This window comes from Erinaceus europaeus, chromosome 16, assembly GCF_950295315.1.
Source record: "Erinaceus europaeus chromosome 16, mEriEur2.1, whole genome shotgun sequence".
NCBI lineage: Eukaryota > Metazoa > Chordata > Mammalia > Eulipotyphla > Erinaceidae > Erinaceus > Erinaceus europaeus.
In genome coordinates, this window is record NC_080177.1 from 18,468,596 (window position 1) to 18,492,594 (window position 23,999).

At 38.9% G+C, this 23,999-nt stretch overlaps 1 protein-coding gene across 1 annotated transcript in view; it reads right to left on the minus strand.

Moving 5' to 3' along the window:
- ATP8B4 (ATPase phospholipid transporting 8B4 (putative)) overlaps positions 1–23,999 on the minus strand; it is a 255,344-nt gene that overhangs the window by 128,502 nt on the left and 102,843 nt on the right. Inside the window, exons 8-10 of the mRNA XM_060174644.1 lie at positions 18,659–18,731; positions 16,559–16,629; positions 5,576–5,658 (exon numbers count right to left, since the gene is read on the minus strand). Coding sequence (XP_060030627.1) covers positions 5,576–5,658; positions 16,559–16,629; positions 18,659–18,731 — 227 coding nt within the window. The remainder of the gene's footprint in view (positions 1–5,575; positions 5,659–16,558; positions 16,630–18,658; positions 18,732–23,999) is intronic.

Genomic DNA, 23,999 nt, shown 5'->3' on the forward strand with positions numbered 1-23,999 from the left:
ATCTTAAAGACCTAGAAGAAGAACAACAAAGGAAGCCGAAAGCAACCAGAAGGACAGAAATGACTAAAGTTAGAACAGAAATCAATAACATTGAAAATAAGAAAACCATACAAAAGATCAACAAAAGTAAATGTTGGTTCTTCAAAAGAGTGAACAAAATCAACAAACCTTTAGCCAGACTCACAAAACAAAAAAGGCAGAAGACCCAAATAAATTGGATAATAAATGAAAGAGGAGATATCACAACAGACACCACAGAAATTCAACATATCATGCGAGGCTTCTATGAACAACTATATGCCACCAAGCTAGAGAACCTGGAAGAAATGGATGATTTCCTAGATACCTACCAACTTCCAAAACTAAGTAAAGAGGAAGTGGATAACATGAACAGGCCCATGACAGCTAATGAAATTGAAACAGTTATCAAAAATCTCCCCAAAAATAAAAGTCCTGGACCAGATGGTTTTACAAATGAATTCTACAAAATCTTCAAAGAAGATCTAATACCTCTACTTTTAAAAGTCTTCCAGAAGACTGAAGACACAGGAATACTCCTCTTCCAGCTTCTATGAAGCCAATATCACTCTGATACCAAAAGCAGACAGCGATACAACCAAAAAAGAAAACTACATACCAATATCTCTGATGAACATAGATGTTAAAATATTGAACAAATTTCTAGCCAAACAGATACAACAGTATATTCAAAAGATTGTTCATCATGACCAAGTGGGGTTTATCCCAGGCATGCAAGGTTGGTTTAATATATGTAAATCAATCAACATAATCCACCACATCAATAAAAGCAAGACCAAAAACCACATGGTCATATCATTAGATTCAGAGAAAGCCTTTGACAAAATACAACATCCCTTTATGATCAAAACACTACAAAAATAGGAATAGATGGAAAATTCCTGAAGATAGTGGAGTCTATATCTAGCAAACATCATACTCAATGGTGAAAATCTGGAATCATTTCCCCTCAGATCAAGTACTAGACAGGGCTGCCCACTATCACCATTACTATTCAACATAGTGTTGGAAGTTCTTGCCATAGCAATCAGGCAGGAGCAAGGAATTCAAGGGATACAGACTGAAAGAGAAGAAGTCAAACTCTCCCTATTTGCAGATGACATGATAGTATACATAGAAAAACCTAAAGAATCCAGAAAGAAGCTTTTGGAGATCATCAGGCAATACAGTAAGTTGTCAGGCTACAAAATTAACATTCAAAAGTCAGTGGCATTCCTCTATGCAAAAAAAATTCCTCTAAGTTAGAATAAATTGAAATCCAGAAATCAGTTCCTTTTACTATAGCAACAAAAAACAATAAAATATCTAGGAGTAAACCTAACCAAAGAAATGAAAGACTTGTATACTGAAAATTATGAGTCACTACTCCAGGAAATTGAAAAAGACACAAAGACGTGGAAAGATATTCCATGTTCATGGGTTGGAAGAATTAACATCATCAAAATGAATATACTACCCAGAGCCATATACAAATTTAATGCTATCCTTATCAAGATCCCAACCACATTTTTTAGAAGAATAGAGCAAATGCTACAAATGTTTATCTGGAACCAGAAAAGACCTAGAATTGCCAAAACAATCTGGAGAAGAAAGAACAGAACCAGAGGCATCACACTCCCAAATCTCAAATTGTATTATAGGGCCACTGTCATCAAAACTGCTTGGTACTGGAATACCAATACTGGAATACTTGGATGTTAGACCATAAACTATCATATACTTAAAGGAAAATATTGGAATAACTCTTTTCCGCATAATTTTTAAAGACATCTTCAATGAAATGAATACAATTACAAAGACGAGTAAGGCAAGCATAAACCTATGGGACTACATCAAATTAAAAAGCTTCTGCACAGCAAAACAAACCACTACCCAAACCAAGAGACCCCTCACAGAATGGGAGAAAACCTTTACATGCCATACGTCAGACAAGAGTTTAATAACCAAAATATATAGAGAGCTTGCCAAACTCAACAACAAGAAGACAAATAATCCCATCCAAAAATGTGGGGAGGGCATGGACAGAATATTCTGCATAGAAGAGATCCAAAAGGCCGAGAAACACATGAAAATATGCTCCAAGTCTCTGATTGTCAGAGAAATGCAAATAAAAACAACAATGTGAGAATGTCATACATCAGAAAAGGTAGCAGCATCAAATGCTGGAGAGGTTGTGGGATCAAAGGAACCCTCCTGCACTGCTGGTGAGAATGTAAATTGGTCTAGCTTCTGTGGAGAGCAGTCTGGAGAACTCTCAGAAGGCTAGAAATGGACCTACCCATGATTCCACAATTCTTCTCCTGGGGATATATCCTAAAGAACCCAACACACCCATCCCAAAAGATCTGTGTACACATATGTTCTTAGCAGCACAATTTGTAATAGTCAAAACCTGGAAGCAACCCAGGTGCCCAACAACAGATGAGTGGCTGAGCAAGTTGTGGTATATATACACAATGGAATAATACTCAGCTATTAAAAACATTGACTTCTAGCTCTGTCCAAGATGGGTCAGAGAAGGTGGGTTCATTGTTTTTGATAGCTGCATAGTATTTCATTGTGTATATGTACCACAGCTTTCTGAGCCACTCATCTGTTGTTGGGCATCTGGGTTGCTTCCAGGTTTTAGCTATTATGAATTGTGCTGCTATGAACATAGGAGTACACACCTCTTTTTGGTTGGGTGTTATGTAGTCCTTGGGGTATAACCCCAGGAGAGGAATTACTGGATCATATGGAAGGTCCATGTCTAGCCTTCTGAGAGTTTTCCAGACTGCTCTCCACAGAGGCTGTACCAATTTACATTCCCACCAGCAATGTAAAAGTGTTCCTCTGTCCCCACATCCTCTCCAGCATTTGTTGCTGCTGTCCTTTTTGATGTATGCCATTCTTACAGGAGTGAGGTGGTATCTTAGAAGAGCTAGAAGGAATTATGTTAAGTGAGCTACGTCAGAAAGATAAAGATGAGTATGGGATGATCCCACTCATCAACAGAAGCTGACTAAGAAGATCTGAAAGGGAAACTAAAAGCAGGACCTGATCAAATTGTAAGTAGGGCACCAAAGTAAAGACCCAGTGGTGAGGGGTAGACATGCAGCTTCCTGGGCCAGTGGGGGGTGGGAGTGGGTGGGAGGGATGGGTCACAGTCCTTTGGTGGTGGGAATGGTGTTTATGTACACTCCTAGCAAAATGTAGACATATAAATCACTAGTTAATTAATAGGAGAGGGGGAAAATTGATTGTATGTCTCAAAGTTTCTCAAAAGACAAACTGAATCTTTTTAATATATAGGCTATGTATTTGATATGCGGACTCTCTCAAAAGCCTAGACCAAGTAGATTAGAAGCATCCAATAGCACAGCTATATACAAGATACTGGATACTGTACAGCAAACCATAACAAAGGGACTTTTCAAAGTTAACCCAATTAACAAATAATGTGATGATAACATTAACTATCGATTGTCTTTTTGAACCCTAAGACAGCAGGAACCTCACATCTCCACTATAGAGCCCCTACTTCCCCCAGTCCTGGAACCCTTGGATAGGGCCCACTTTCCCGTATGCATCTCCCAATCCAAACCAAATAATATTGCATCCGCCGATCACAACCTAACCAACGCAACGATTGCCACCTCAACATGCTTCACCTCAGACTGTATCCAGAGACTTCACGTGTGGAATGACAACCCTTCAGCTTCATTACTCGGGTGAGACCTTTCCTTTTATAGTACACTCTAATTTCATCTCAGGTAGTTCACTTTCTAACAAAGTCCCATAACCTAGATATACACCAGTTTCTGTGAGAGAGAGCTTATGTGCACACGTATCCATAAACTACTGCAAAATATATACCTGAAAGCAGAAGTACACTAGAGTTTGCAGTGAGTATCCCCCTAACACTTCCTCTCCACTATTCCAAGCTTGGGATCCATGATTGCTCAACAAATTGTTTGGCTTCATATGTTAACTCTCTTTTCAATCACCAGGTTCCAGATGCCACCAGGATGCTGGCCAGGCTTCCCTGGATTGAAGACCCCACCAATGTGTCCTGGAGCTCAGCTTCCCCAGAGGCACACCTTACTAGGGAAAGATAGAGGCAGACTGGGAGTATGGACCGACCAGTCAACGCCCATGTTCAGCGGGGAAGCAATTACAGAAGCCAGACCTTCCACCTTCTGCAACCCTCAACGACCCTGGGTCCATGCTCCCAGAGGGCTAGAGAATGGGAAAGCTATCATGGGAGGGGGTGGGTTATGGGGATTGGGTGGTGGGAATTGTGTGGAGTTGTACCCCTCCTACCTTATGTTTTTGTTCATTAATCCTTTCTTAATAAAAAATTTAAAAAAAAAAAACATTGACTTCACTGTTTTCAACCCATCTTGGATGGAGCTTGAAAAATTCATGTTAAGTGAAATAATTCAGAAACAGAAGGATGAATATGGGATGATCTCACTCTCAGGCAGAAGTTGAAAAACAAGATCAGAAGAGAAAACACAAGTTGAACCAAACTGGAGTTGGTGAATTGCACCAAAGTAAAAGACACTGGGGTGAGTTGGGGGGGGATTACCAGTCAAAAAAGGATTACAGAGGACCTAGTGGGGGTTGTATTATTATGTGGAAAACTGAGAAATGTTATGCATGTACAAACTATTGTATTTACTGTTGAATGTAAAACATTAATTCCCCAATAAAGAAATTTTTTAAAAAGTATCCAACCCATCTCTAAGACCTTGGGTGAACTATGCTGATTATGCTTGGGGCTGGAACTATACCCCTATTATCTTATGATCTTGTAAATCATTATCAAATAACTAATTAAAAATATATATTGGGTTGTGGTCTGGAAGGTGGCGCAGTAGTTAGCATGAGGTTCTGAGTTCAGTTCCCGGTGGCACATGTGCCAGAGTAATGTCTGGTTCTTTCTCTTTCTCCTCCTGTCTTTCTCGAAAATAAAGAAATAAAATCTTTAATATAAATATTGGGTTGTAGGAAAAGTCATGACACATTTTTGCATAGAAAAAAATGCATCATGAATTTTCCGTCAGCCCAATACTTAGTAGAAAATATGTGGTTTATTCTCATCAAATCAAAATATTTCTTTGGATATTCAAAGTTTCTTGACTGTGTCTCTGACTTAAATTTCAAACAGTCTTTCAATACACATTAGTTGATAAACTAGAATATGCTTCCTAAACATTTAGCTACTATTTAAAAATTATACCCCCATTATCTTATAGTTTTTTAAGTCAACATTAAGTCATTAATAAAAATAAAAATTAAAAAAGGTGTTTGAGGAACAGAGGGAAACAATCTAGAGAAATGAACACAAGGATGATATCATCATGAAAAAGTCTTCTACCCTTTGTAAATATTTTTATTCTTTAGTGTGAGAAGAGACTGCAAGCGTGTCTGGAGAATTATATGTCCTCTCACCAAATAAAAAGAAACCTATATTGAATTTTAGGTACTTAGTTACATTGCTTTCTATTTAATTTTGAGATTTTTAATTTGTTTGTTTGTGTTAAACACTTACCATCAAACTTTGCAAGTCTGCTAATATCTGCACCAAGTTCTGACGTAACTGATAATGCATGTCGGACTTTAAGGTTCGTTTCCCTGTGAAATCAATTAACATAGCATGAATTTTTATGGAGAACAGCTCAACAGCACCTTGCAAAAAGCAGTCAGGTTGGTGAGCACAGCACACGCAGGATTCAACACTAGACATTCAAGCAACTCCCCTCTTTAAGTGGTGTTCACACTTCTCTCAAAGTCTCAGGAAAGTAGGTTGGGCTTTGCAGGCTCCTAAAAGTTGGCATTTCACCCAGAGCACATCTGTATAATAATAGTGATCTGTTTTTGTTTTTTTAAAGAACAGAGGACATAATAAATATGGTTTCATTCGAACCTACTTAGACATCATGCATGAGTTAGAAACCACATTTGGAATAAGAACACTGTTGCCAAATAAAGGAGGCCAGTACCACTCCAAAATCTGCTATCTACATAGGAGTGATGCTCGCAAAAGATGGTCATGGCTCATTTCACTGTAGCTTACATGGGGAAAGGAACACAGTTTTCTTTTACTTGGAAAATCATGCCAAGAATTCAGTAAGTCTAGAATCACACATCCAGAAAGGAAATCAGCGGGTCCCGGTAAGTTGCTCATCTTCTTCGAGTCAAGATTCCATATACATTGAGCAGATGATTATCTTCCATAAAATGGTCAACAGTAAAGACCACTGCCTAGTGGTACACTCTGTTAAGTTCACACAGTATTCAGCACAAGGATACTGGTTCAAGCCCCACCTCCCCACCTGCAAGGGAGATGCTTCACAAGTTGCAAAGCAGGTTGGCAGCTGCCTATCTTCTCCTTTCCCTCTCTATCTACCCCTCCACTCTCAATTTCTCTCTATCTCATCGCATTTTAAAAAGTGAAAAAAAAAAAAAAAAAAGGCCACCAGGAGCAGTGAATTGGTAGTTCTGGCACTTAACCTCAGCAATAACCCTGGAGGCAAAAAAACGGTTCAATGACCACCACTCATATCACATTTAAGGAACCATCATCTAGTTTTCTCAACAAGTTCAACTAGACTCTCTTCTATTATAGCTTAAAATAAAATAAGTAAATAAATAAACATCTTCAGTCAAAGTGCTTTCCTTTATGTGAATATTGGTGCTAGGTTTGTTCAGGCAGCAAATATTGACTGACTATATGTCTATTACCCATGACACCCAATGGTGCCCCAGGAGGCTTACTGCCCTCTTGAACGTGTGCTAAGTAAAAGGCAAATATCACTGCAGAGTAGTACATGACAAACCATGAAATAGTTGAAAAGACATTCAATCTAAACTTCCTAAAAGGGCAAAGTACATGAAGAACTTATGAAACTAAGCAACAACAAAAAAAGTGAAAACTGAGTAGATGATCTTAAAAGACACTTCTCCAAAGGTGACTTCTAGATGACCAACAAGAATATGAAAAGCTGCTCAATATCACTTACTGTGATAATGAAAAATGCAGATCAAAACCACAGCAACATACTTCATATCTGTGATGACAGATAGTCTAATGGTATGAAAAAAACTGTCAAACTAGAGACTCTAAAAATCCAAGGTTCAACCCCCTGCATAAGCCAGAGCTGCGCAGTGCTGGGGGGGGGGGCTCATAACAAAAAGAATTGATGTAGGTATAGAGGGGGAAGAAAAAAAACCCTCATTCATGTGAGTGTCAACTCGTACAACTATTATGGAAAACAAAATGAAGCTTCCTTAAGAAGCTATCGAGGGGAGTTGGGCGGTAGAGCAGTGGCACAAAGCACAAGGACCTCCATAAGGATACCAGAGGCCCCAGCTCCCCACCTACAGGGGAGTTGCTTCACAGTCGGTGAAGCAGGTCTGCAGGTGTGTATCTTTCTCTCCCCCTCTCTGTCTTCCCTTCCTCTCTCCATTTCTCTCTGTCCTATCCGATATCAATAACAACAATAATAACCACAACAACAATTTAAAAAAAAAGCAGCAAGGGCAACAAAAAGGGAAAATTAAAAAAAAATTTTTTTTTTAAAGAAGCTATGGGGAGGGGATGGGATACAGAATTTGGGTGGCGGGAATTGTGTGGAGTTGTACCCTCTTATCCTATGGTTTAGTCCATGTTTCCTTTTCATAAACAAAAAATTAAAAAAGGAAAAGAAGAAGCCAAGAACAGAGCTACTATATAAGCCAGGAGTCCTACTTCTGGGTCCATTTGAAAAAATGTGAAAACAATAACATGAAAAGTTATATCCAAGTTGGGGAGATAGAAAATAGTTATGCAAAATAACTTCATGCCTGAGGCTCTGAAGTACCAGGTTCAATTATCAATACCACTATAAGCCAGAGCTGAGCAGTGCTCTGGTCTGTCTCTGTCTCTCTGTCTCTGTCTCTCTCTCTCCTATTAAAATAAAAATGAATAAAATCTTTTAAATCTTTAAAAAAGTTACATCACCCCAACTTTTATTATAGCATTATTTACAATAATGAAAAGTGACCACGGATGCATGGGTAAAGGTGTGTAGCACAGCTACACAATGAAATAATATTCAGCAATTAAATAAAATCAACCCTTGCTATTTACAGATAAATGGAAGTAACTCAAAGGGATTGTGTGAAGCAAAATAAGTAAAAAGAAAAAATATTCCAACCTTGCATGCAATATAAGGAAATAAAATTCACAAACAGATAAAAAGTAAGTATAATAAAATAGTGTTCATTAACAACAGAAGCTGCCTAAGGGGAGAACACTGGGTGAGAAGTACTGTGGAAAGGCCATAAGGAAGGGTGGTGAGCTTTATTTGTTTTTCTTTATTTGTTTTTATGTGTTAAATAAAAATGATTAAAATCATAAAGGAAAGTATCCTTTAGCTGAGTTTCCTAATGATGTTAAACTATAAACCCAACTCAAGTGATACCCATTATAACAACTTCTGGTAGATAACACAAAGTAGGACACATAATTGTAGATAGTCTGTTTAAAAGTAATCTTCTTGGGGCCAGGTGGTGGCGCACCTGGTTGAGAGCATATGCTACAAGAACCCAGGTTCCAACCCCTGGTCCCCACCTGCAGGGGGAAAGCTTTGCTGGTGGTGAAGCAGGGCTGCAAGTGTCTCTGTCTCTCTCCCTTTCTATCTCTCCCTTCCTTCTCCGTTTCTGACTGTGTCTAGCCAATAAAAAAATATAATAATTTTTTTTAAAAAAGTAATATTCTTAGTGCAAATACATCAGCTCACAGAGGCAAAATGAGTAGGGCCTGAGATAGTCGAACACTTCATAACTCTGACAGAAATTGATCTTGTTTTTATGAATAAGAATGGAAATGTAGTACACAAGCTAAAAGATCAATGTACCTGTTCATTTAAAAAACTTTTCATATAACTGAAACAGACAATCATACCAAACTAGGTCAAATAACCCCATTCTTTAGTTCTAACTTCGTATGTCATATCACACACCAGTTTATCAACATTTTAATTTATTTCCTCCAAATTATCTCCAATATCTCACTTTCAGTCTTCAAGTGTGGAAACTAAAGGTAAACAAGCAGATCTTAGGAAGAATTAATATCACCAAAAGGAATATTCTACCCAGAGCCATATACAAATTTAATGCGATACCCATTAAAGTCCACCAAGTTATTTTAAGAAAGTAGAACAAAAATTATAATAATTTCTCTAGAACCAGAAAACACCAAGAATAGCCAAAAAAAATCTTGAGGAAAATAAACAGAAATGGAGGCATCACACTCCCAGATCTCAAACTATACTATAAAGACATCATATTCAAATCAGCCTAAAACAAAAATAAGCACACAGACCAGTGGAATAGAATTGAATGCCCAGAACTGAACCCCTACAACTATGGACATTTAATTATGATAAAGGGGGTCCAAACTATTAAATGAAGGAAGGAGGCTCTCTTCAATAAATAGTGCTGGGGAAACTGGGTTGAAACATGCAGAAGAATGAAACTGAACCACTTTATCTCACCAGAAACAAAAGTCAACTCCAAATGGATCAAGGACCTAGAAGTTAGACCAAACTATCAAATAGTTAGAGGAAAATACTGGCAGAACACTTTCCATCTTAACCTCAAAGGCATCTTTGATGACACAAACCCAATTGCAAGGAAGACTAAAACAAAAAACAAATCAATGGGACTACATCAAATTGAAAAACTTTTGTGCAGCAAAAGAAACCATCGCCCAAATGATGAGACCCCCTCACAGAATGGGAGATCTTTATATGCCACGCATCAAACAAGAGGCTAATAACCAAAATATATAAAACGCTCACCAAATTTAGCAACAAAAAAGCAAATGATCCCATCCAAAAATGGGCAGAGGATATGAAGAGAATATTCACTACAGAAGAGATCCAAAAGGCCAGCAAGCATATGAAAAATTGCTCCAGGTGACTGACTGTCAGAGAAATGCAAATAAAGACAACACTGAGATACCACTTCACCCCTATGAGAATGTCATACATCAAAAAGGACAGCAGCAACAAATGCTGGAGAGGCTGTGGAGACAAAGGAATCCTTCTGCACTGCTGGTGGGAATGTCAATTGGCCCAACTTCTGTGGAGAGCAGTCTGCAGAACCCTCACAAGACTAGAAATTGACCTTCCATATGACCTAATAATTCCTCTCCTAGGGATATACACCAAGGACTCCATAACACCCAACCAAAAAGATATGTGTACATATATGTTCATAGCAGCACAATTTGTAATAACCAAAACCTGCGAGCAAACCAGGTGTCCAACAACAGATGAATGGCTGAGAAAGCTGTGGTATACTACTCAGCTATCAAAAATAATACACCATGGAATACTACTCAGCTATTAAAAATAATGAACCCACCTTTTCTGACCCATCTTGGATGAAGCTAGAAGGAATTATGTTAAGTTAGATAAGTCAGAAACACAAGGACAAGTATGGGATGATTCCACTCATAAACAGAAGCTGAGGAAGAAGAACAGAAAAGGAAACTCAAAGCAGAATTTGACTAAGTTTGGAGTACTGCACCAAAATAAAAAACTCTGGGGGGGGGGTAGATTTTAAGCTTCACTACAGGGAGGTGGCAGTAGGGATACAGACCTTTGGTGGCAGGAATGGTGTTAATACACACTCCTATTAAGCTATAGTCTTATAAATCACTATTTAATCAATATGGGGTGAATAGACTGAATGTCTCAAACTTTTTGATGCATAGACCCCAGTTCTGAGTATATATACCTTTAATCTACGCACTTAATGCTTCAAATTGGTAACCTGATTGGATCTCAACAGTGGGCTTAAATTTTAATGCATTTCTAATAATGTCTTCTTCTCTTTTTTTGCTTTTCCCCCATTTGCTGCCCTTGTTGTTTTATCGCTTTTGTAGTTATTATTATTGTTGTCACTGATGTCATCATTGTTGGGTAGGACAGAGAGAAATGGAGAGAGGAGGGGAAGACAGAGAGGGGGAGAGAAAGAAAGACACCTGCAGACTTGCTTCACTGCCTGTGATGTGACCCCTGCAGGTGGGGAGCCAGGGCCTCAAACCAGGATCCTTATGCCCAAATAATTTTGGTCCCTGCGCTTCACACCACATGCACTTAACCCACTGTGCTACCACCCAACTCCCATAATGTCTTTTTCTTTGAAATAGTAAGTCACCTATAATCTTAGACCAGAGAGACCAGAAACAACAGGTTGTATCACTACATAAGATACAGCTCTATTGTAAAGAGCATTAAATGACATATATCATGGTGAGAGGTCTTGTATGATACAGAAAATCCTAACAATGGGATTTTCAAAGTCAACCAAATTTCCCAATAACTTGGTTATAATAATAACTATTTATTGCCTTCTTAATTGCTAAAAAAAAGCAGGAACACCCCCCATTCTCTATAAAACCCTTATTCCTTCGAGTTCTAGAGCCTCTGCTGTGGGACTCGTTTTCCAGTGGGCTTCTCTCAACCCACACCAACTGATACTGCATCTGATGATCTCAGCCAAGTCAATGCCACCACTACCACCTCAACATGTTTCACTGTGTCCACAGAAGCCAGGCCTGCGATGTCAACCCTGCAGCTCCAGTACTCTGGTGAGACTGTTCCTAACTCATAGGACTCCTTAATTCCATATTGGATGGAGCACTTCCTAACAAAGCCACAGCACCTAGATATGGACCAGGGCCCAAGAGACAGAGCACATGTGCATATATACATGTAAGTTAGGGGAAAATATATGCCTTAAAGCAAAAGTGCACAACAGTTTGCAGTGACCCTCTAAGTGCAGCAAGCAAGCAGACAGACCTAAAAAAGACACCATAAAGTACTTAGTCAAATAGTTTCTACTTAGACCTAGATACCCTCCCCACCTACTTACTATTTCACTTCCCTCAGTCACTCCAATGCTAACCTTGTCAGACAAAGTAAGGACTACAAAAGTTGAATAAGGGCAAGAGAACGGCATACTTTAATGATGGCTCTTTTGGTTACTACCAGGCCACCTCATCACCCAGGGCCCTAGTCAGGGAATCCTGGGAGTCCCACACAATATGATGGGTCTAGACCCCTAACATATCCCTCTCTCCACTGTCACTAGTCATATCCATCAGGAACAACATAATGGACCCCCTTTGTGGGCCCCTATAGGATGTGTGCCCTCAGTGTGGATCAATAATGGTAGGGACTGCCTCATTCTCTGAAGGGAGGTTGGGCCAAAAGATTCTACCAATACTCTACCAGCAATGAGTGCAGTCTAGAATGTTCCTAGCTATGACCACAGAATACAAGTTCAGATCTACAGGGAAGCAGAGGTTACACAGGCTCCTGCATTGAATATGGGCCCCAGATCAAATCGATGGGGTTTTCAGCTAACCACATGTATATACTTTTCCCATATTTGAGAGCTACTCTTTTTCCTGATCCAGCTTTCTAGTCCTATTTCCAAAACTGGCACCATCTCCTAAGAAATAATTTTGACCTATCTGCATGTTAGCTGTTGGGCTTAGGCAACAAATTAGTGAAGTCATGGGCCCCTTGAAATATATCTAAAATAGACCTACTAGCTTTCTCCAAAATGGAAGCCCCAAATCTTATCTGCTATACTTCTTCCTTTAGGTTCTTGATTATTAAACAATTTGTTCTTCTTTATATCTTAATTCTTTTTCAACCACCAAGTAACAGATGCTTCTATGATGCCAACCTGACTTCCCTAGACAGATGACTCCACCAATGTATCCTGAAACCTCAGCTCTCCAGAACCCTACCCCACTAGGGAAAGATAGGGACAGGGTGGGAGTATGGATCGACCTGCCAGTGCCCATGTTCAGTGAAGAAGCAATTACGGAAGCCAGACTTCCACCTTCTGCACCCCATAATGATCCTGGGTTCGTGCTCCCAGAGAGATAAAGAATAGGAAAGCTTTAAAGGGGAGGGGATGGGATATGGAACTCTGGTGGTGGGAATTGTGTGGAACTGCACCCCTCTTATCCTGTAGTCTTGTCAATATTTTTTATTTTATAAATAATTTTTTAATGCTAAAAAGAAAAAGAAATAGATCTTAGCTGATTTATATCTTCCCTGCCATGCCTTAATTTGCCTCAATATTATAGCAAACTTCTGAACAATTTCATCATAAGAAATAAAACAAGGGGGAGTCGGGCTGTAGCGCAGCGGGTTAAGCACAGGTGGCGCAAAGCACAAGGACCGGCATAAGGATCCCGGTTCGAACCCCGGCTCCCCACCTGCAGGGGAGTCGCTTCATAGGCGGTGAAGCAGGTCTGCAAGTGTCTTTCTCTCCCCCTCTCTGTCTTCCCCTCCTCTCTCCATTTCTCTCTGTCCTATCCAACAACAACAATAATAACTACAACAATAAAACAACAAGGGAAACAAAAGGGAATAAATAAATAAAATAAATATATTTTAAAAAAAGAAATAAAACAAGGGCAGGGGTAGATAGCAAAATGGTTACACAAAGAGACTCTCGTGCCTGAGGTTCCAGAGTTCCAGGTTTAATCCCCTGTACCATAAGCCAAAGCTGAGCAGTGCTCTGGGAAGCAATTACAGAAACCAGACCTTCAACCTTCTGCATCCCACAATGATCTTGGGTCCATACTCCCAGAGGGTTAAAGAATAGGAAAACTATCCAGGGAGGGGATGGGATATGGAGGTCTGGTGGTGGGAATTGTGCCAAGTTGTACCCCTCTTATCCTATGATGTTGTCAATGTTTCCTTTTCATAAATAAAAAATTAAAATATATATAATTTTTAATTTAAAAAAGAAATAAAGCAGAACAATCCAGTGTACTATTTGATATCAATATCATCTAATAAATACAGTAATAAATATTTGTAACATCTTACATAACTATAGTATAGTATAGTATAGTATAGTCAAGATACAGGACATTTCCATCACTACAAGGATCTCCAATGTTGCCCTTTGAATCCACAATATTTCCCTGCCTCTTCCACCATACCTGTTACCTGATGACAACCACTAAAATGTTCTGCATTTCTACGATTTTAGAAAAAGTATAGAATATTACATTACTATATGAACCATATTTATATTATTACTGTATCTTATAATTACATATTTTATTATGTTTAACAGTATGACATCATATAGTACAATAATAATTATATTTGAATGTCAAGAACATGATATAGACGAAATCATATAGTATATGACCTTTGAGGATTGGCTTTTCTTATTTGATATAATTGTCTGAACATTCATCCAAAGGGCACATCTTTTAAAAAAAATTTTAATATTTATTTATTTTCCCTTTTGTTGCCCTTGTTTTTTGTTGTCATAGTTATTATTGCTGTTGTTAGATAGGGCAGAGAGAGAAAGGAGAGAGGAGGGGAAGACAGAGAAGGGGAGAGAAAGATAGATACCTGCATACCTGCTTCACTGCTTGTGAGGCAACTCTCCTGCAGGTGGGGACCTGGGGGCTCGATCCAGGATTTTTATGCTGGTCCTTGAACCTCATGCCACACACACGTAACCCACTGCGCTACCGCCTGACTCCTTAGGGCTCATCTTTTTTGCTCAATAGTGATGTACCTCAGTTTGCTGAGCCATTCGGCTGCTGAAGGTCAGTTATGTTGTGTCCAGTTTAGGAAAATTATAAGTAAAGCTGTCATAAATAGGTGTACCAATTTTTATCCAGATATCAGCCCCCACTTCTTCAGAAAAAACCTGTAGAAGTAAAATTGCTGAGTAGCATAGTAGTTGCTATTTCTTTTAAGAAATCACCAGATTATTTTCCGGAATAATTTCAGCATTTTACATTCCTACCAGCAACATGGGTTTGGTACTATTTCTCCGTGTCCTTACCAGCAACCGGAATTGTCACTAAGACATTTTAGCCAGTTTGATAGGTATGTAGTGATAACTCATTATAGTCATAATTTCCCTAGTGACTAATGGTGATGGATTATCTTTTAATGTATGTTTACCATTTGTATATTATCTTTGATAAAACACCTGTTTATGCCATTTGCCAAATTTCTAATTGAATTGATTTTTTTTTAATTTTTACTTTTGAATGCAGGGAAATTTTTAAATTTCAACAAACATGGGCTACAGAGATAACTCATAGGTAAGAACTTCCTGTCTGGAGATAGGTCTCAAACTTGGGTCCCTGGGTCTCATGGGAGGTATTATGACATCAGAGGAAGCCAAGTATTATAAGCTTCTCTCCTCTTCTCTGTTTCTCTCACTAAATGGGGGGGGGAGGAAAAGTCATATCTGTGTGAGGCTCAAATAAGTAAATAATAGAAACTTAGATAAAATTCCTTTCTCAGATGGGTGTTTTACAAATCTTTTCTCCTACCCAGTCTATAGTTTCTGGTGTGATTTTCTTAGCTTTGCTTTTATGGTGCACCATTTTTATTCTATTAAATCAGTTTATGGATCAGCTATTTTAAAAGTTAGGCTTCTCACATCAATTCTAAGTTAGCCCCTGGCCTCCTGTATTTTTCTCTAAGTGTTTTACAGGTTGGTTTTATCTTTGAATTCAATTTCCTTCATATTCTAAGATGCTTCAAATTATCTACTTCCTGTTGGGTGAGTCCTGACATTTTTGACAAAGTGTTTTATTTCACCAAATTGGTTAAATCTGCTGGACTTGTTGTAGTATTTCCTTACTGTTCTTCTGGTGACCTGGTTCATTCATCACTGATTTGCGTCTCCTCTCTTCTGTTCCTTTTCAGTTTGTCTAACTTCTGCCAACTGTATTAATGTTTCAAAGAACCAGCTCTTTATCTCATCAATTTTCTCTATTTTTCTTCCTTTCAATTTCATTGAATTTTGTTTTTGTCTATAATATCTCATTCTTTCTGCTTGTTTTATATTTATTTTGTCATTTTATAGGCTATTGGATTATTGGTTTGGAATATTTTTTCTTTTCGTGTCAAGTTCACTAGTATTGTTTGTTTGTTTTGTCTCCAGGGTTATCACTGGGGCTCAGTGCTAGCACTAGGAATCCACAGCTTCTGGAGGCAATAGTTTCTTCTTTTTTTTTTTTTTCTTTCTTAACTTTACTTGATAGGGCAGAGAAAGTGAGAGGTGGTGGGGGGGTGAATAGACAGACAGACAGACAGACATACCTACCTACCTACCTGCCTTCAGACTTGCCCAACAACTTGTGAAGCACTGCAGACAGGGAACCGAGGCTCAAACCCAAGTCTCTGCACTTTGTACTATTCATGCTTAGCTAGGTGCGCCACCACCCAGCCCCTACATCAAGCTCAGCTCACTGTTAATGAAAGAAAACCATTTCAAGAAAAATGACATATTTTTCCAAAGATTTAGAGTACTTAGAAAATACACTTTCTAATTTAAATTCTTATTTCTTCCAAGAAAGTGAAATGAAGTATGAGAATTGAAGGCTTACCTTAAGCCCTACTCCCAAAGTTATTACTCTTGAATCAGTGAATAGCAAGCTCAATTACTTTCTCTTAATTCAATAACTTACCCGTCAAGCTCAGCAGTTTCAATATAGCAGAGACCATGTGGTTCACTACTGGAGAGGAGAAGCAGATCAGCCTGAAAAACAAACAATAAAGGAGTGTTTGGTGTGATGGTACAGGAACTTTGGAGGTAGTTGTGGGGAGTTAGGAAAATACACAGAAACAGGTGTGAAGTTATACTCCTAAAATCTTATCATCGAAACCAATATTCAATCAATAAACACTATTCTTAAAAAGAATAGTTGATACAGGAATGTGAGCCCCACCCACTCTAGAGGTTCTAGGACTGGGGGAAATATAGGCTCTATAAAAGGAAGCGAGAGGTTGCTATCATGAAATTATTTGGCAATTGGGCTAACTTTGAAAATCCCATTGTTAGGATTTGCTGTATCATACACAACATCACCATAAATTATGTCCTTTGACATTATTTTTATATAGCTGTATCTTTTTTATATTTATTTGTTTATCCACTTTAGTTTCTTTTGTTTTATTGTTGTAGTTATTGTTGTTGTTACTGATGTCATTGTTTTTGGACAGGACAGAGAGAAATGGAGAGAGGAGGGGAAGACAGAGGGGGAGAGAAAGATAGACACCTGCAGACCCGTTTCACCGCTTGTGAAGTGACTCCCCTGCAGGTAGGTAGCCAGGGGCTAAAACCAGGGTCCTTATGCTGGTCCTTGTGCTTTGTGCCACCTGCTCTTAACCTGCTGCACTACTGCCCATATAGCTGTATCTTAAAGAGGAATGCCACCGGTTGCTTCTGCTCTCCCTGGTCTAAACTTTTAAGAGTCAACATTTCAGAGACTCAGCCTGTGGTCTGTAGGGAATGTTCCATTCTCTGAAGGAAGGTTGGACAACATACTCTACCACTCGAGGAAGATGGGTCCTGAAATTGGTGCAGCCTAGAATGTTCCTAGCCATGACCACAGAATGTGAGCTTCATGTCTGATGAAGGCTCTCATTTAGCTTAGTCTGAAGTATCAATATACACAGATTGTCCATTAATAAAAAATTCTAAAAAAAAAAAAAAGACTTTCAGAAAGTGAAAATATAAGAGTCTCAATGGAATGGTTCTTGTAACTAGATCTTGAGGTCAGTTCTTTCCTATGGGAAAATGTCTCAAGTTTAATGAAGCACACAAGTTGATATATAAAATCGCATGCCACACAAAAAATTCCAGAAGTAATCTAATACATAGCTAACATAAAGACTATATAATAAGTTGAACTTTAACCTCTGATACGGGTAATTTTTAAAAAACAGATTCTATATTTGTTTATTTGGTCAGAGAGAAAACAAGAGGGGAGTGGGGAGACAGAGAAGGAGAGAGACAGTGAGATGCCTGCAGCACTGTTTCACCACTGGTAAGGTGGGGCTAGGGGCTTGAACTTGGATCTTTGTGCATTGTAATGTGTGCACTTAACTAGGTGCATCACTACCTGGCCCCCTTATCTGGGTAGTTTTTATCACCCTTCATTTAATAGACTATAGTTATTCACATGTATTATAGGTATCAAATCCCTTGAATTTGACAAAGCAAATTGTAACACAGAAAGCTTGAGAGTATGTTACACTGCATTTGATATGCAAAACAAAACCTCAAAAGTAGCATTTTATTGGTTCAGAACAGTCAACAGTTTGTGATTGTGATTAACCAAGAAGGAACATACATTTTTCTTTGCCTCTCCTATCTTCTCTTCAAAGATACTGCAAATTAGTAGCACAAATCCCATTACTGAGGAGTCGTATTCAAAACAATTGGGAACAAACTGTTTATAAAGTACTGTGAAACATTTAAAACATTTTGATACACATGAAATGATTGGTAGCCTAATTTAAAATCTTCTGTATCTATCAATTTCTGATACTAAAAGAAACAGACAAGGCGACCACCTGAGTTACCACCTTATTGAAAGTAGTTAATCAGTGGCTTTTAGAACATTCTATACAGGGAACTTTTGCTAGCACATCCTGGCTTTCCTTTCGTGATATCTCTCAATGAGTATAGATTTACTAAACTTGCAAATGTAAATATGCTTACATATAGGATGTTTTCTGTTATTTTTGCGAGATACACCCCTTAAACAATATTAAATACTTACAGCAACAAATTGGTTATTTTCCAGCTTAATGATGTCTCCCACTTTAACATTCATCCACTTCTCATTCTTCAGTCTGACAACAAAAACAAATTTTTTTTTCAGGATCAGAGAGGAATCAAGATAATGTATTCATAATGAATCACCATATGAGAAGGTGAAAATTAGACTAGGTGTGGTGGATTGCACCATAGCAAAGGCTTCTGGTAAAGGTGTGGGGGAATAGGATGTAGGGGCTCTGGGTTTATGGTGTATGATGGAATAGGACATAGGTTGGGGGAGAGAATGTCTTAGAGACACCTATCGTGGAGTAATGAGACATTATACCTATGTGTCAACAATCATTGTAAACATTAACCCCCACCCCCCAATGAAGTAGCTGGGGATAAACACTACATAAGGTGAACAGGTATGACTTCTAGAATGCACAATGCAAAGGAGTTTACATAACAAAATCTTTGGCCTGCCTGATATGAGAACTAAGGTCTACAGAAACCAAGTGCTTTGCCCTAGTTCCCAGTGAGTCAGTCAACCTTGGGGCCAAACTCAAGAAGCCCAACCTGGCTACATGCTCTTAGTGTCGGCTTTATATCCTATTTTTTATATATTTTTTTCAAGTATCACAATGTTTATTAATAAGATACAAGTATATAAAATCAAGTATATAAAATGAACATGACTTGATAAATTAAGTAGACTTAATTTCCATACTATAATAAGAGGGACCAATTCAAATTCTCACCATTTGTTTCACACCCACAAAAACCACTTCAAGGGCATTAATGATCTCTCAAAACTGATCAGTTTTGTGCAAGTAAACCATGTTTCTTTTAAAAATATGTGTGCACTTGCCCAGGCTCAAGGATATTAAAACCTAGCACAGAATTTTATTTATTTTAGTGAGTGACAGAGAAAGATATGCACAGAGAAAGAGAACAGAGCATTGCTCAGCTCTGGCTTATGGGGACTGAACCTGGGACTTCAGAGCTTCAAGTATGAAAGTCTTTTGTGTAATCGTTATGCTATCTCCCTAACCTAACCAGCTTTATAGTCTATAAAGAGCAGTTATTATTTTGCTTGCATTTCCTTGGAGGAACAATGAAACACACACACACACACGCACACACACAGTTCAGTCACTGACTTCCTTTTCATGTCATTTCTTTTTTTTTAACATAGAAGAAATCAGAAAAGGATAAACAGGACCAGTGGGAGTGATGGAGTCATCATGTAGCTGCTGAGCCCCAGTGATAATCCTGGCAACAAAAACATTAAATAAACAAATAAATATTTTAAACATTTATACTGACAAATTCCATTAGAAGAAAAAAAATGAAAATGAGAGTGAAAGTAAGCAAAATAAAAATCCAAAAGACAAAACAAACAATGAAAACAGAAACTGATACTTCGAAAAGATGTTGCTTGGTTTTTTCACTCGATTATTTGTATTTTTGCCACCTGTGGGGCTCAGGGCCTGCAAGATGAGTACAGAGCTCCTGATGGCCTTTTGTTTTTTTCTGATAGAGACAGAGAGAAGGAGAGAAGCACCCGCAGCATGACTGCAGCTTCCTCCCTGTGGGTATGCACGCGAGCTTGAAACCTCTTTTTTGGCTCCAGGGTTATGACTGGGGCTCGGTGCTTGCACTCTGAATCCACTGCTCCAGCAGCCATGCCCTCAACCCCTGCCCCCACAGGACAGAGAGAAACCTGCAGACCTGCTTCACTGCTTATAAAGCCACTCACCCCCTCCATCCTCCACCCTGCCTCAGATGGGGAGCCTGGGAGGGTCCTTGCGCTTTGTACTATGTGTGCTTAACCCATGCACCACTGCCCAGCCCCTTGAAATCTCTTCTTGCATGGTAATGTGTACTCTACCACATGTGCTACCACCTGGCCAAGAAAAGGTATTTTTTGTCACTTATAGTTTATTTTGATAACAGAGGGAAAATTTCTTTTGATAATAATCTCACACTCTTTACTGTGAACTATGTCAAATACAATTCTGGCCATTTTCTCCTGATAATTTATTATTTTTTTTAACTGGCAAGGATCTAGATAGGTTTAATAGGAAAGAGAGAAACTCTAATCAACAGAATAATAAAAAAAAAAAAGGAGAGGTTATACTATAGCCACAGAGGTTCAAAGACCCATAAGACGAATACCACGCACTGCCTTCTTGAGCCTTATATGTATCATGGATTGCAAGTCCCCTTTCACCACACTCAAAGGCATCTGTGAAAATCAGTTGTGCCTAGCTGGTCAGGGTTCCTCCCTGGTGGTAAGCAGACAGACTATCTAGAAGCAGACCACCTATAGCAATATACCAGGGATGCTGACCACTCCTTCTGAACCTCTCTGGAATGCAGAACAGCTGTTTGCCAAGTTGGAAGGCTATCTCACACTTCTCTTTCAGTGATTGCCTCTAAGAAGAGAAAGCTAGAATGAGTACAGCAGGTTACTCAACAAGTGAAGGTGGGCAGGTTCATTTCATTTTTGCAGTTAAAAAAAGAAGAAGAACCTCATTTACTTGTTTTATAGACTGAAAAGGTTTTCAATATTTATACAACTGTGAAATATGCCTCACACTATCAACCCTGCTGGGTCATTTGGCTTAAACATTCAAGAAAACTTCCTTTAATACAGATCCAAGTACATGTTGTTCTGGAAAGTCTTCAATTACAGCATTTTCATCTCTAGCCAGAATTCAATCACTTTTCCCATGCCATGCTTTTCTGCACTTTATCTAGTTCGACGGCAAGGGGAGAACCCAGGAAACCTCCTAAAACTCATCTTGCTTGTTTTTACAGTTATGGATTATGCGTTGGTTTGTTTTTTCTAGGGAAGCATCCTTTCCATCATTAGTTACATTTATCAAGAGAAAGCATCTCAAAGAAATGTCGATGTGAACGGATCAAAATGGAGACCAAGCCTCCATTTATAGAAATTACACTGCTGCTGAATTGCACTGAAGCTTCCATGGGAAGTGCATCTGCCTCAGGAAGAAACTGAGATGAAATCAACTTTCATTACCAACCTCATATCACTTCTATTAATGGTGTAGGGAGGACTACATCCTACCTCTTCCATCCATGTGAAAAACCTAAGTTAAGGAGAGGGGAGTCTCCGCAGAACCTCCTACACCTTTCTAAGTGCACATTTGTCAGCTAAGTTTTCACTGCTAAGGAATCGTAATTCATGGGAAAGCAACCCCAAAACCTGAGCATTCTTAAGTTCTCTCTGAGGTGCTGTCCTCAAGTTCAGTGACATATTTCTGCTCAAAAATCAAAGTAGTGTTGGTGTCCATGAGAACTGCTTGAATTAACTGCTACTCTTGGGGAAAATCTTGAACAAAATCCCCAAGAAAAACATATAAATCTTGATGACATCTGGAACCTGGTGACTGAAAAGAGAGTTAACATATGAAGCCAAATTGTTGAGCCTATGGTTTTGTTAATTAATCTTTTCTTAAATAAAAAAGAAAAATAAATAAAGAAAATAAAATAAAGAAAAACATATAAATGCCCAGAGCATCCAAGGAATCCCTGATATGGAATGATCTGACATGGTAAACATGAAGTGTTGTTCTCTGGGCGTTGACACTGACCTCGGCACTACTGCCAAGAACATTTCGTCAGTAACCTCCACAAAAGACATATCTACCAGACCTGTAACCAGCACTCTGCTGACAGTACAAGCTCACAAGGCTCATGAGAGAAAATCACCTTGTGCCCCAAAGAAACTAACAGAAACTGAATGAAGAGGAAAGCAAAGGGGCCAGGTGGCAGTGAGTCTGGTTGAGCTCACATGTTACAATGCACAGGACCTGGGTTCAAGTACCTGGTCCCCACCTGCAGAGGGAAGGCTTCACCAGTGGTGAAGCAGGCCTGCAGGTGTCTCTCTGTCTCTTTCCTTCTCTATCACCTCCTTCCCTCTTTATTTCTGGCTTTCTCTGTCCAATAAGTAAATAAAGATAACACAAAATTAAAGAAAAAAAAGAGGCACAAAGTAGATCTTTTTAGAAAGAAGGAAGTAACATGCTACAGGTATAATTAAAAGTTCAAGTGTTTGTTTTAAGGAAGAGGACCTGGAGTTATTGATAAGTCAAAAGGTGTATGTCATGTTTTGGTAAAACTCCTTACTAATGCATATAGTAAAATCAGAGCCATTTGTAATAGTGTTTCTTATTCTCTCTTCTGAGGTAATTATAACTGCCCTCAACCAGGATGCCAAGTGAGCTTGGTGTATTGCACTAAAGTAAAGGACTCAGGGGAGTGAAGACTGAGAGGGGTTAAGTTGGAGGGGGGCGTAAGGTCCTGGAACCTGACAGTGGAAGGGTACTTGGAGGGGAAAGTATTCTGCAGACATCTGTCATGGGGAGATGAGAAATTGTACCCATGTACCGATAGTACTGTACACTATAAAACACCTCTTCTAATAAAATGATTTAAAAATTTTTTTTATTATCTTTATTTATTTATTGGATAGAGACAGCCAGAAGTCAAGAGGAAGGGGAAGACAGAGAGGAAAAGTGAGAGACGCCTGCAGCCCTGCTTCTTCACCACTTGCAAAACTTGCCCCCTGCAAGTGGGGACCGGAGGCTCAAACCTGGGTCCTTGAGCATTGTAATATGTGTGCTGAACCAGGTGCGCCACCACCCGATCCCCAAAATGATTTTTTAAAAAGCACTAGGTCATAGATACAGAAGTACCCAAATTTCGTGAATGAGCATAAACTCCTGAATTTAAATTGTGTAGATTTCCAATTCCGTCATCCATCTTACCCTACTCATTACCACCACTGCTGTCAATACATCAAAGACATACCAGCAGGACCAGAAGAGCAAACAGGAAGATTTGCTTTAAAGCTCATCTTCAAAATATTTCTAGATTCCTTGTCAGATGTTCCTTGCATAATGAGCGCATGTCGTCATCATCCTGAAACAATGAAAACAGACACTCTCTGGTCCTGCATGTGTGGGGCAGCTGTGCCCAGGGCTTGTGCGTGAAGCTGGCTTGCATCACAGTTCTGTGAGGGGAACACACGATGGCCTCGTGGGCTGTAGTGGTGACACTTGGCCCCCAGAGTTGGCACCAACAAGCTTCACTTTCACCTTTGTTGGAAAAAAGTTCTTCCACTTCTCCAGAGGAACAGCCATATGTGATTATTCAAGAGACAAATTTGTTCCGTGGCACTTAACCAAGGAACTCTAAGATTTTAAAACATACTTCCATTTGTAAGATTGTCATTTTTGCTAGTTCAGACCTTGAACAGAATCTATTTAATGTTTCTTTGAAGCAGGTTTTTTAAAAAGAGGTGGGGTATGACTGTATGACATTGATACAGC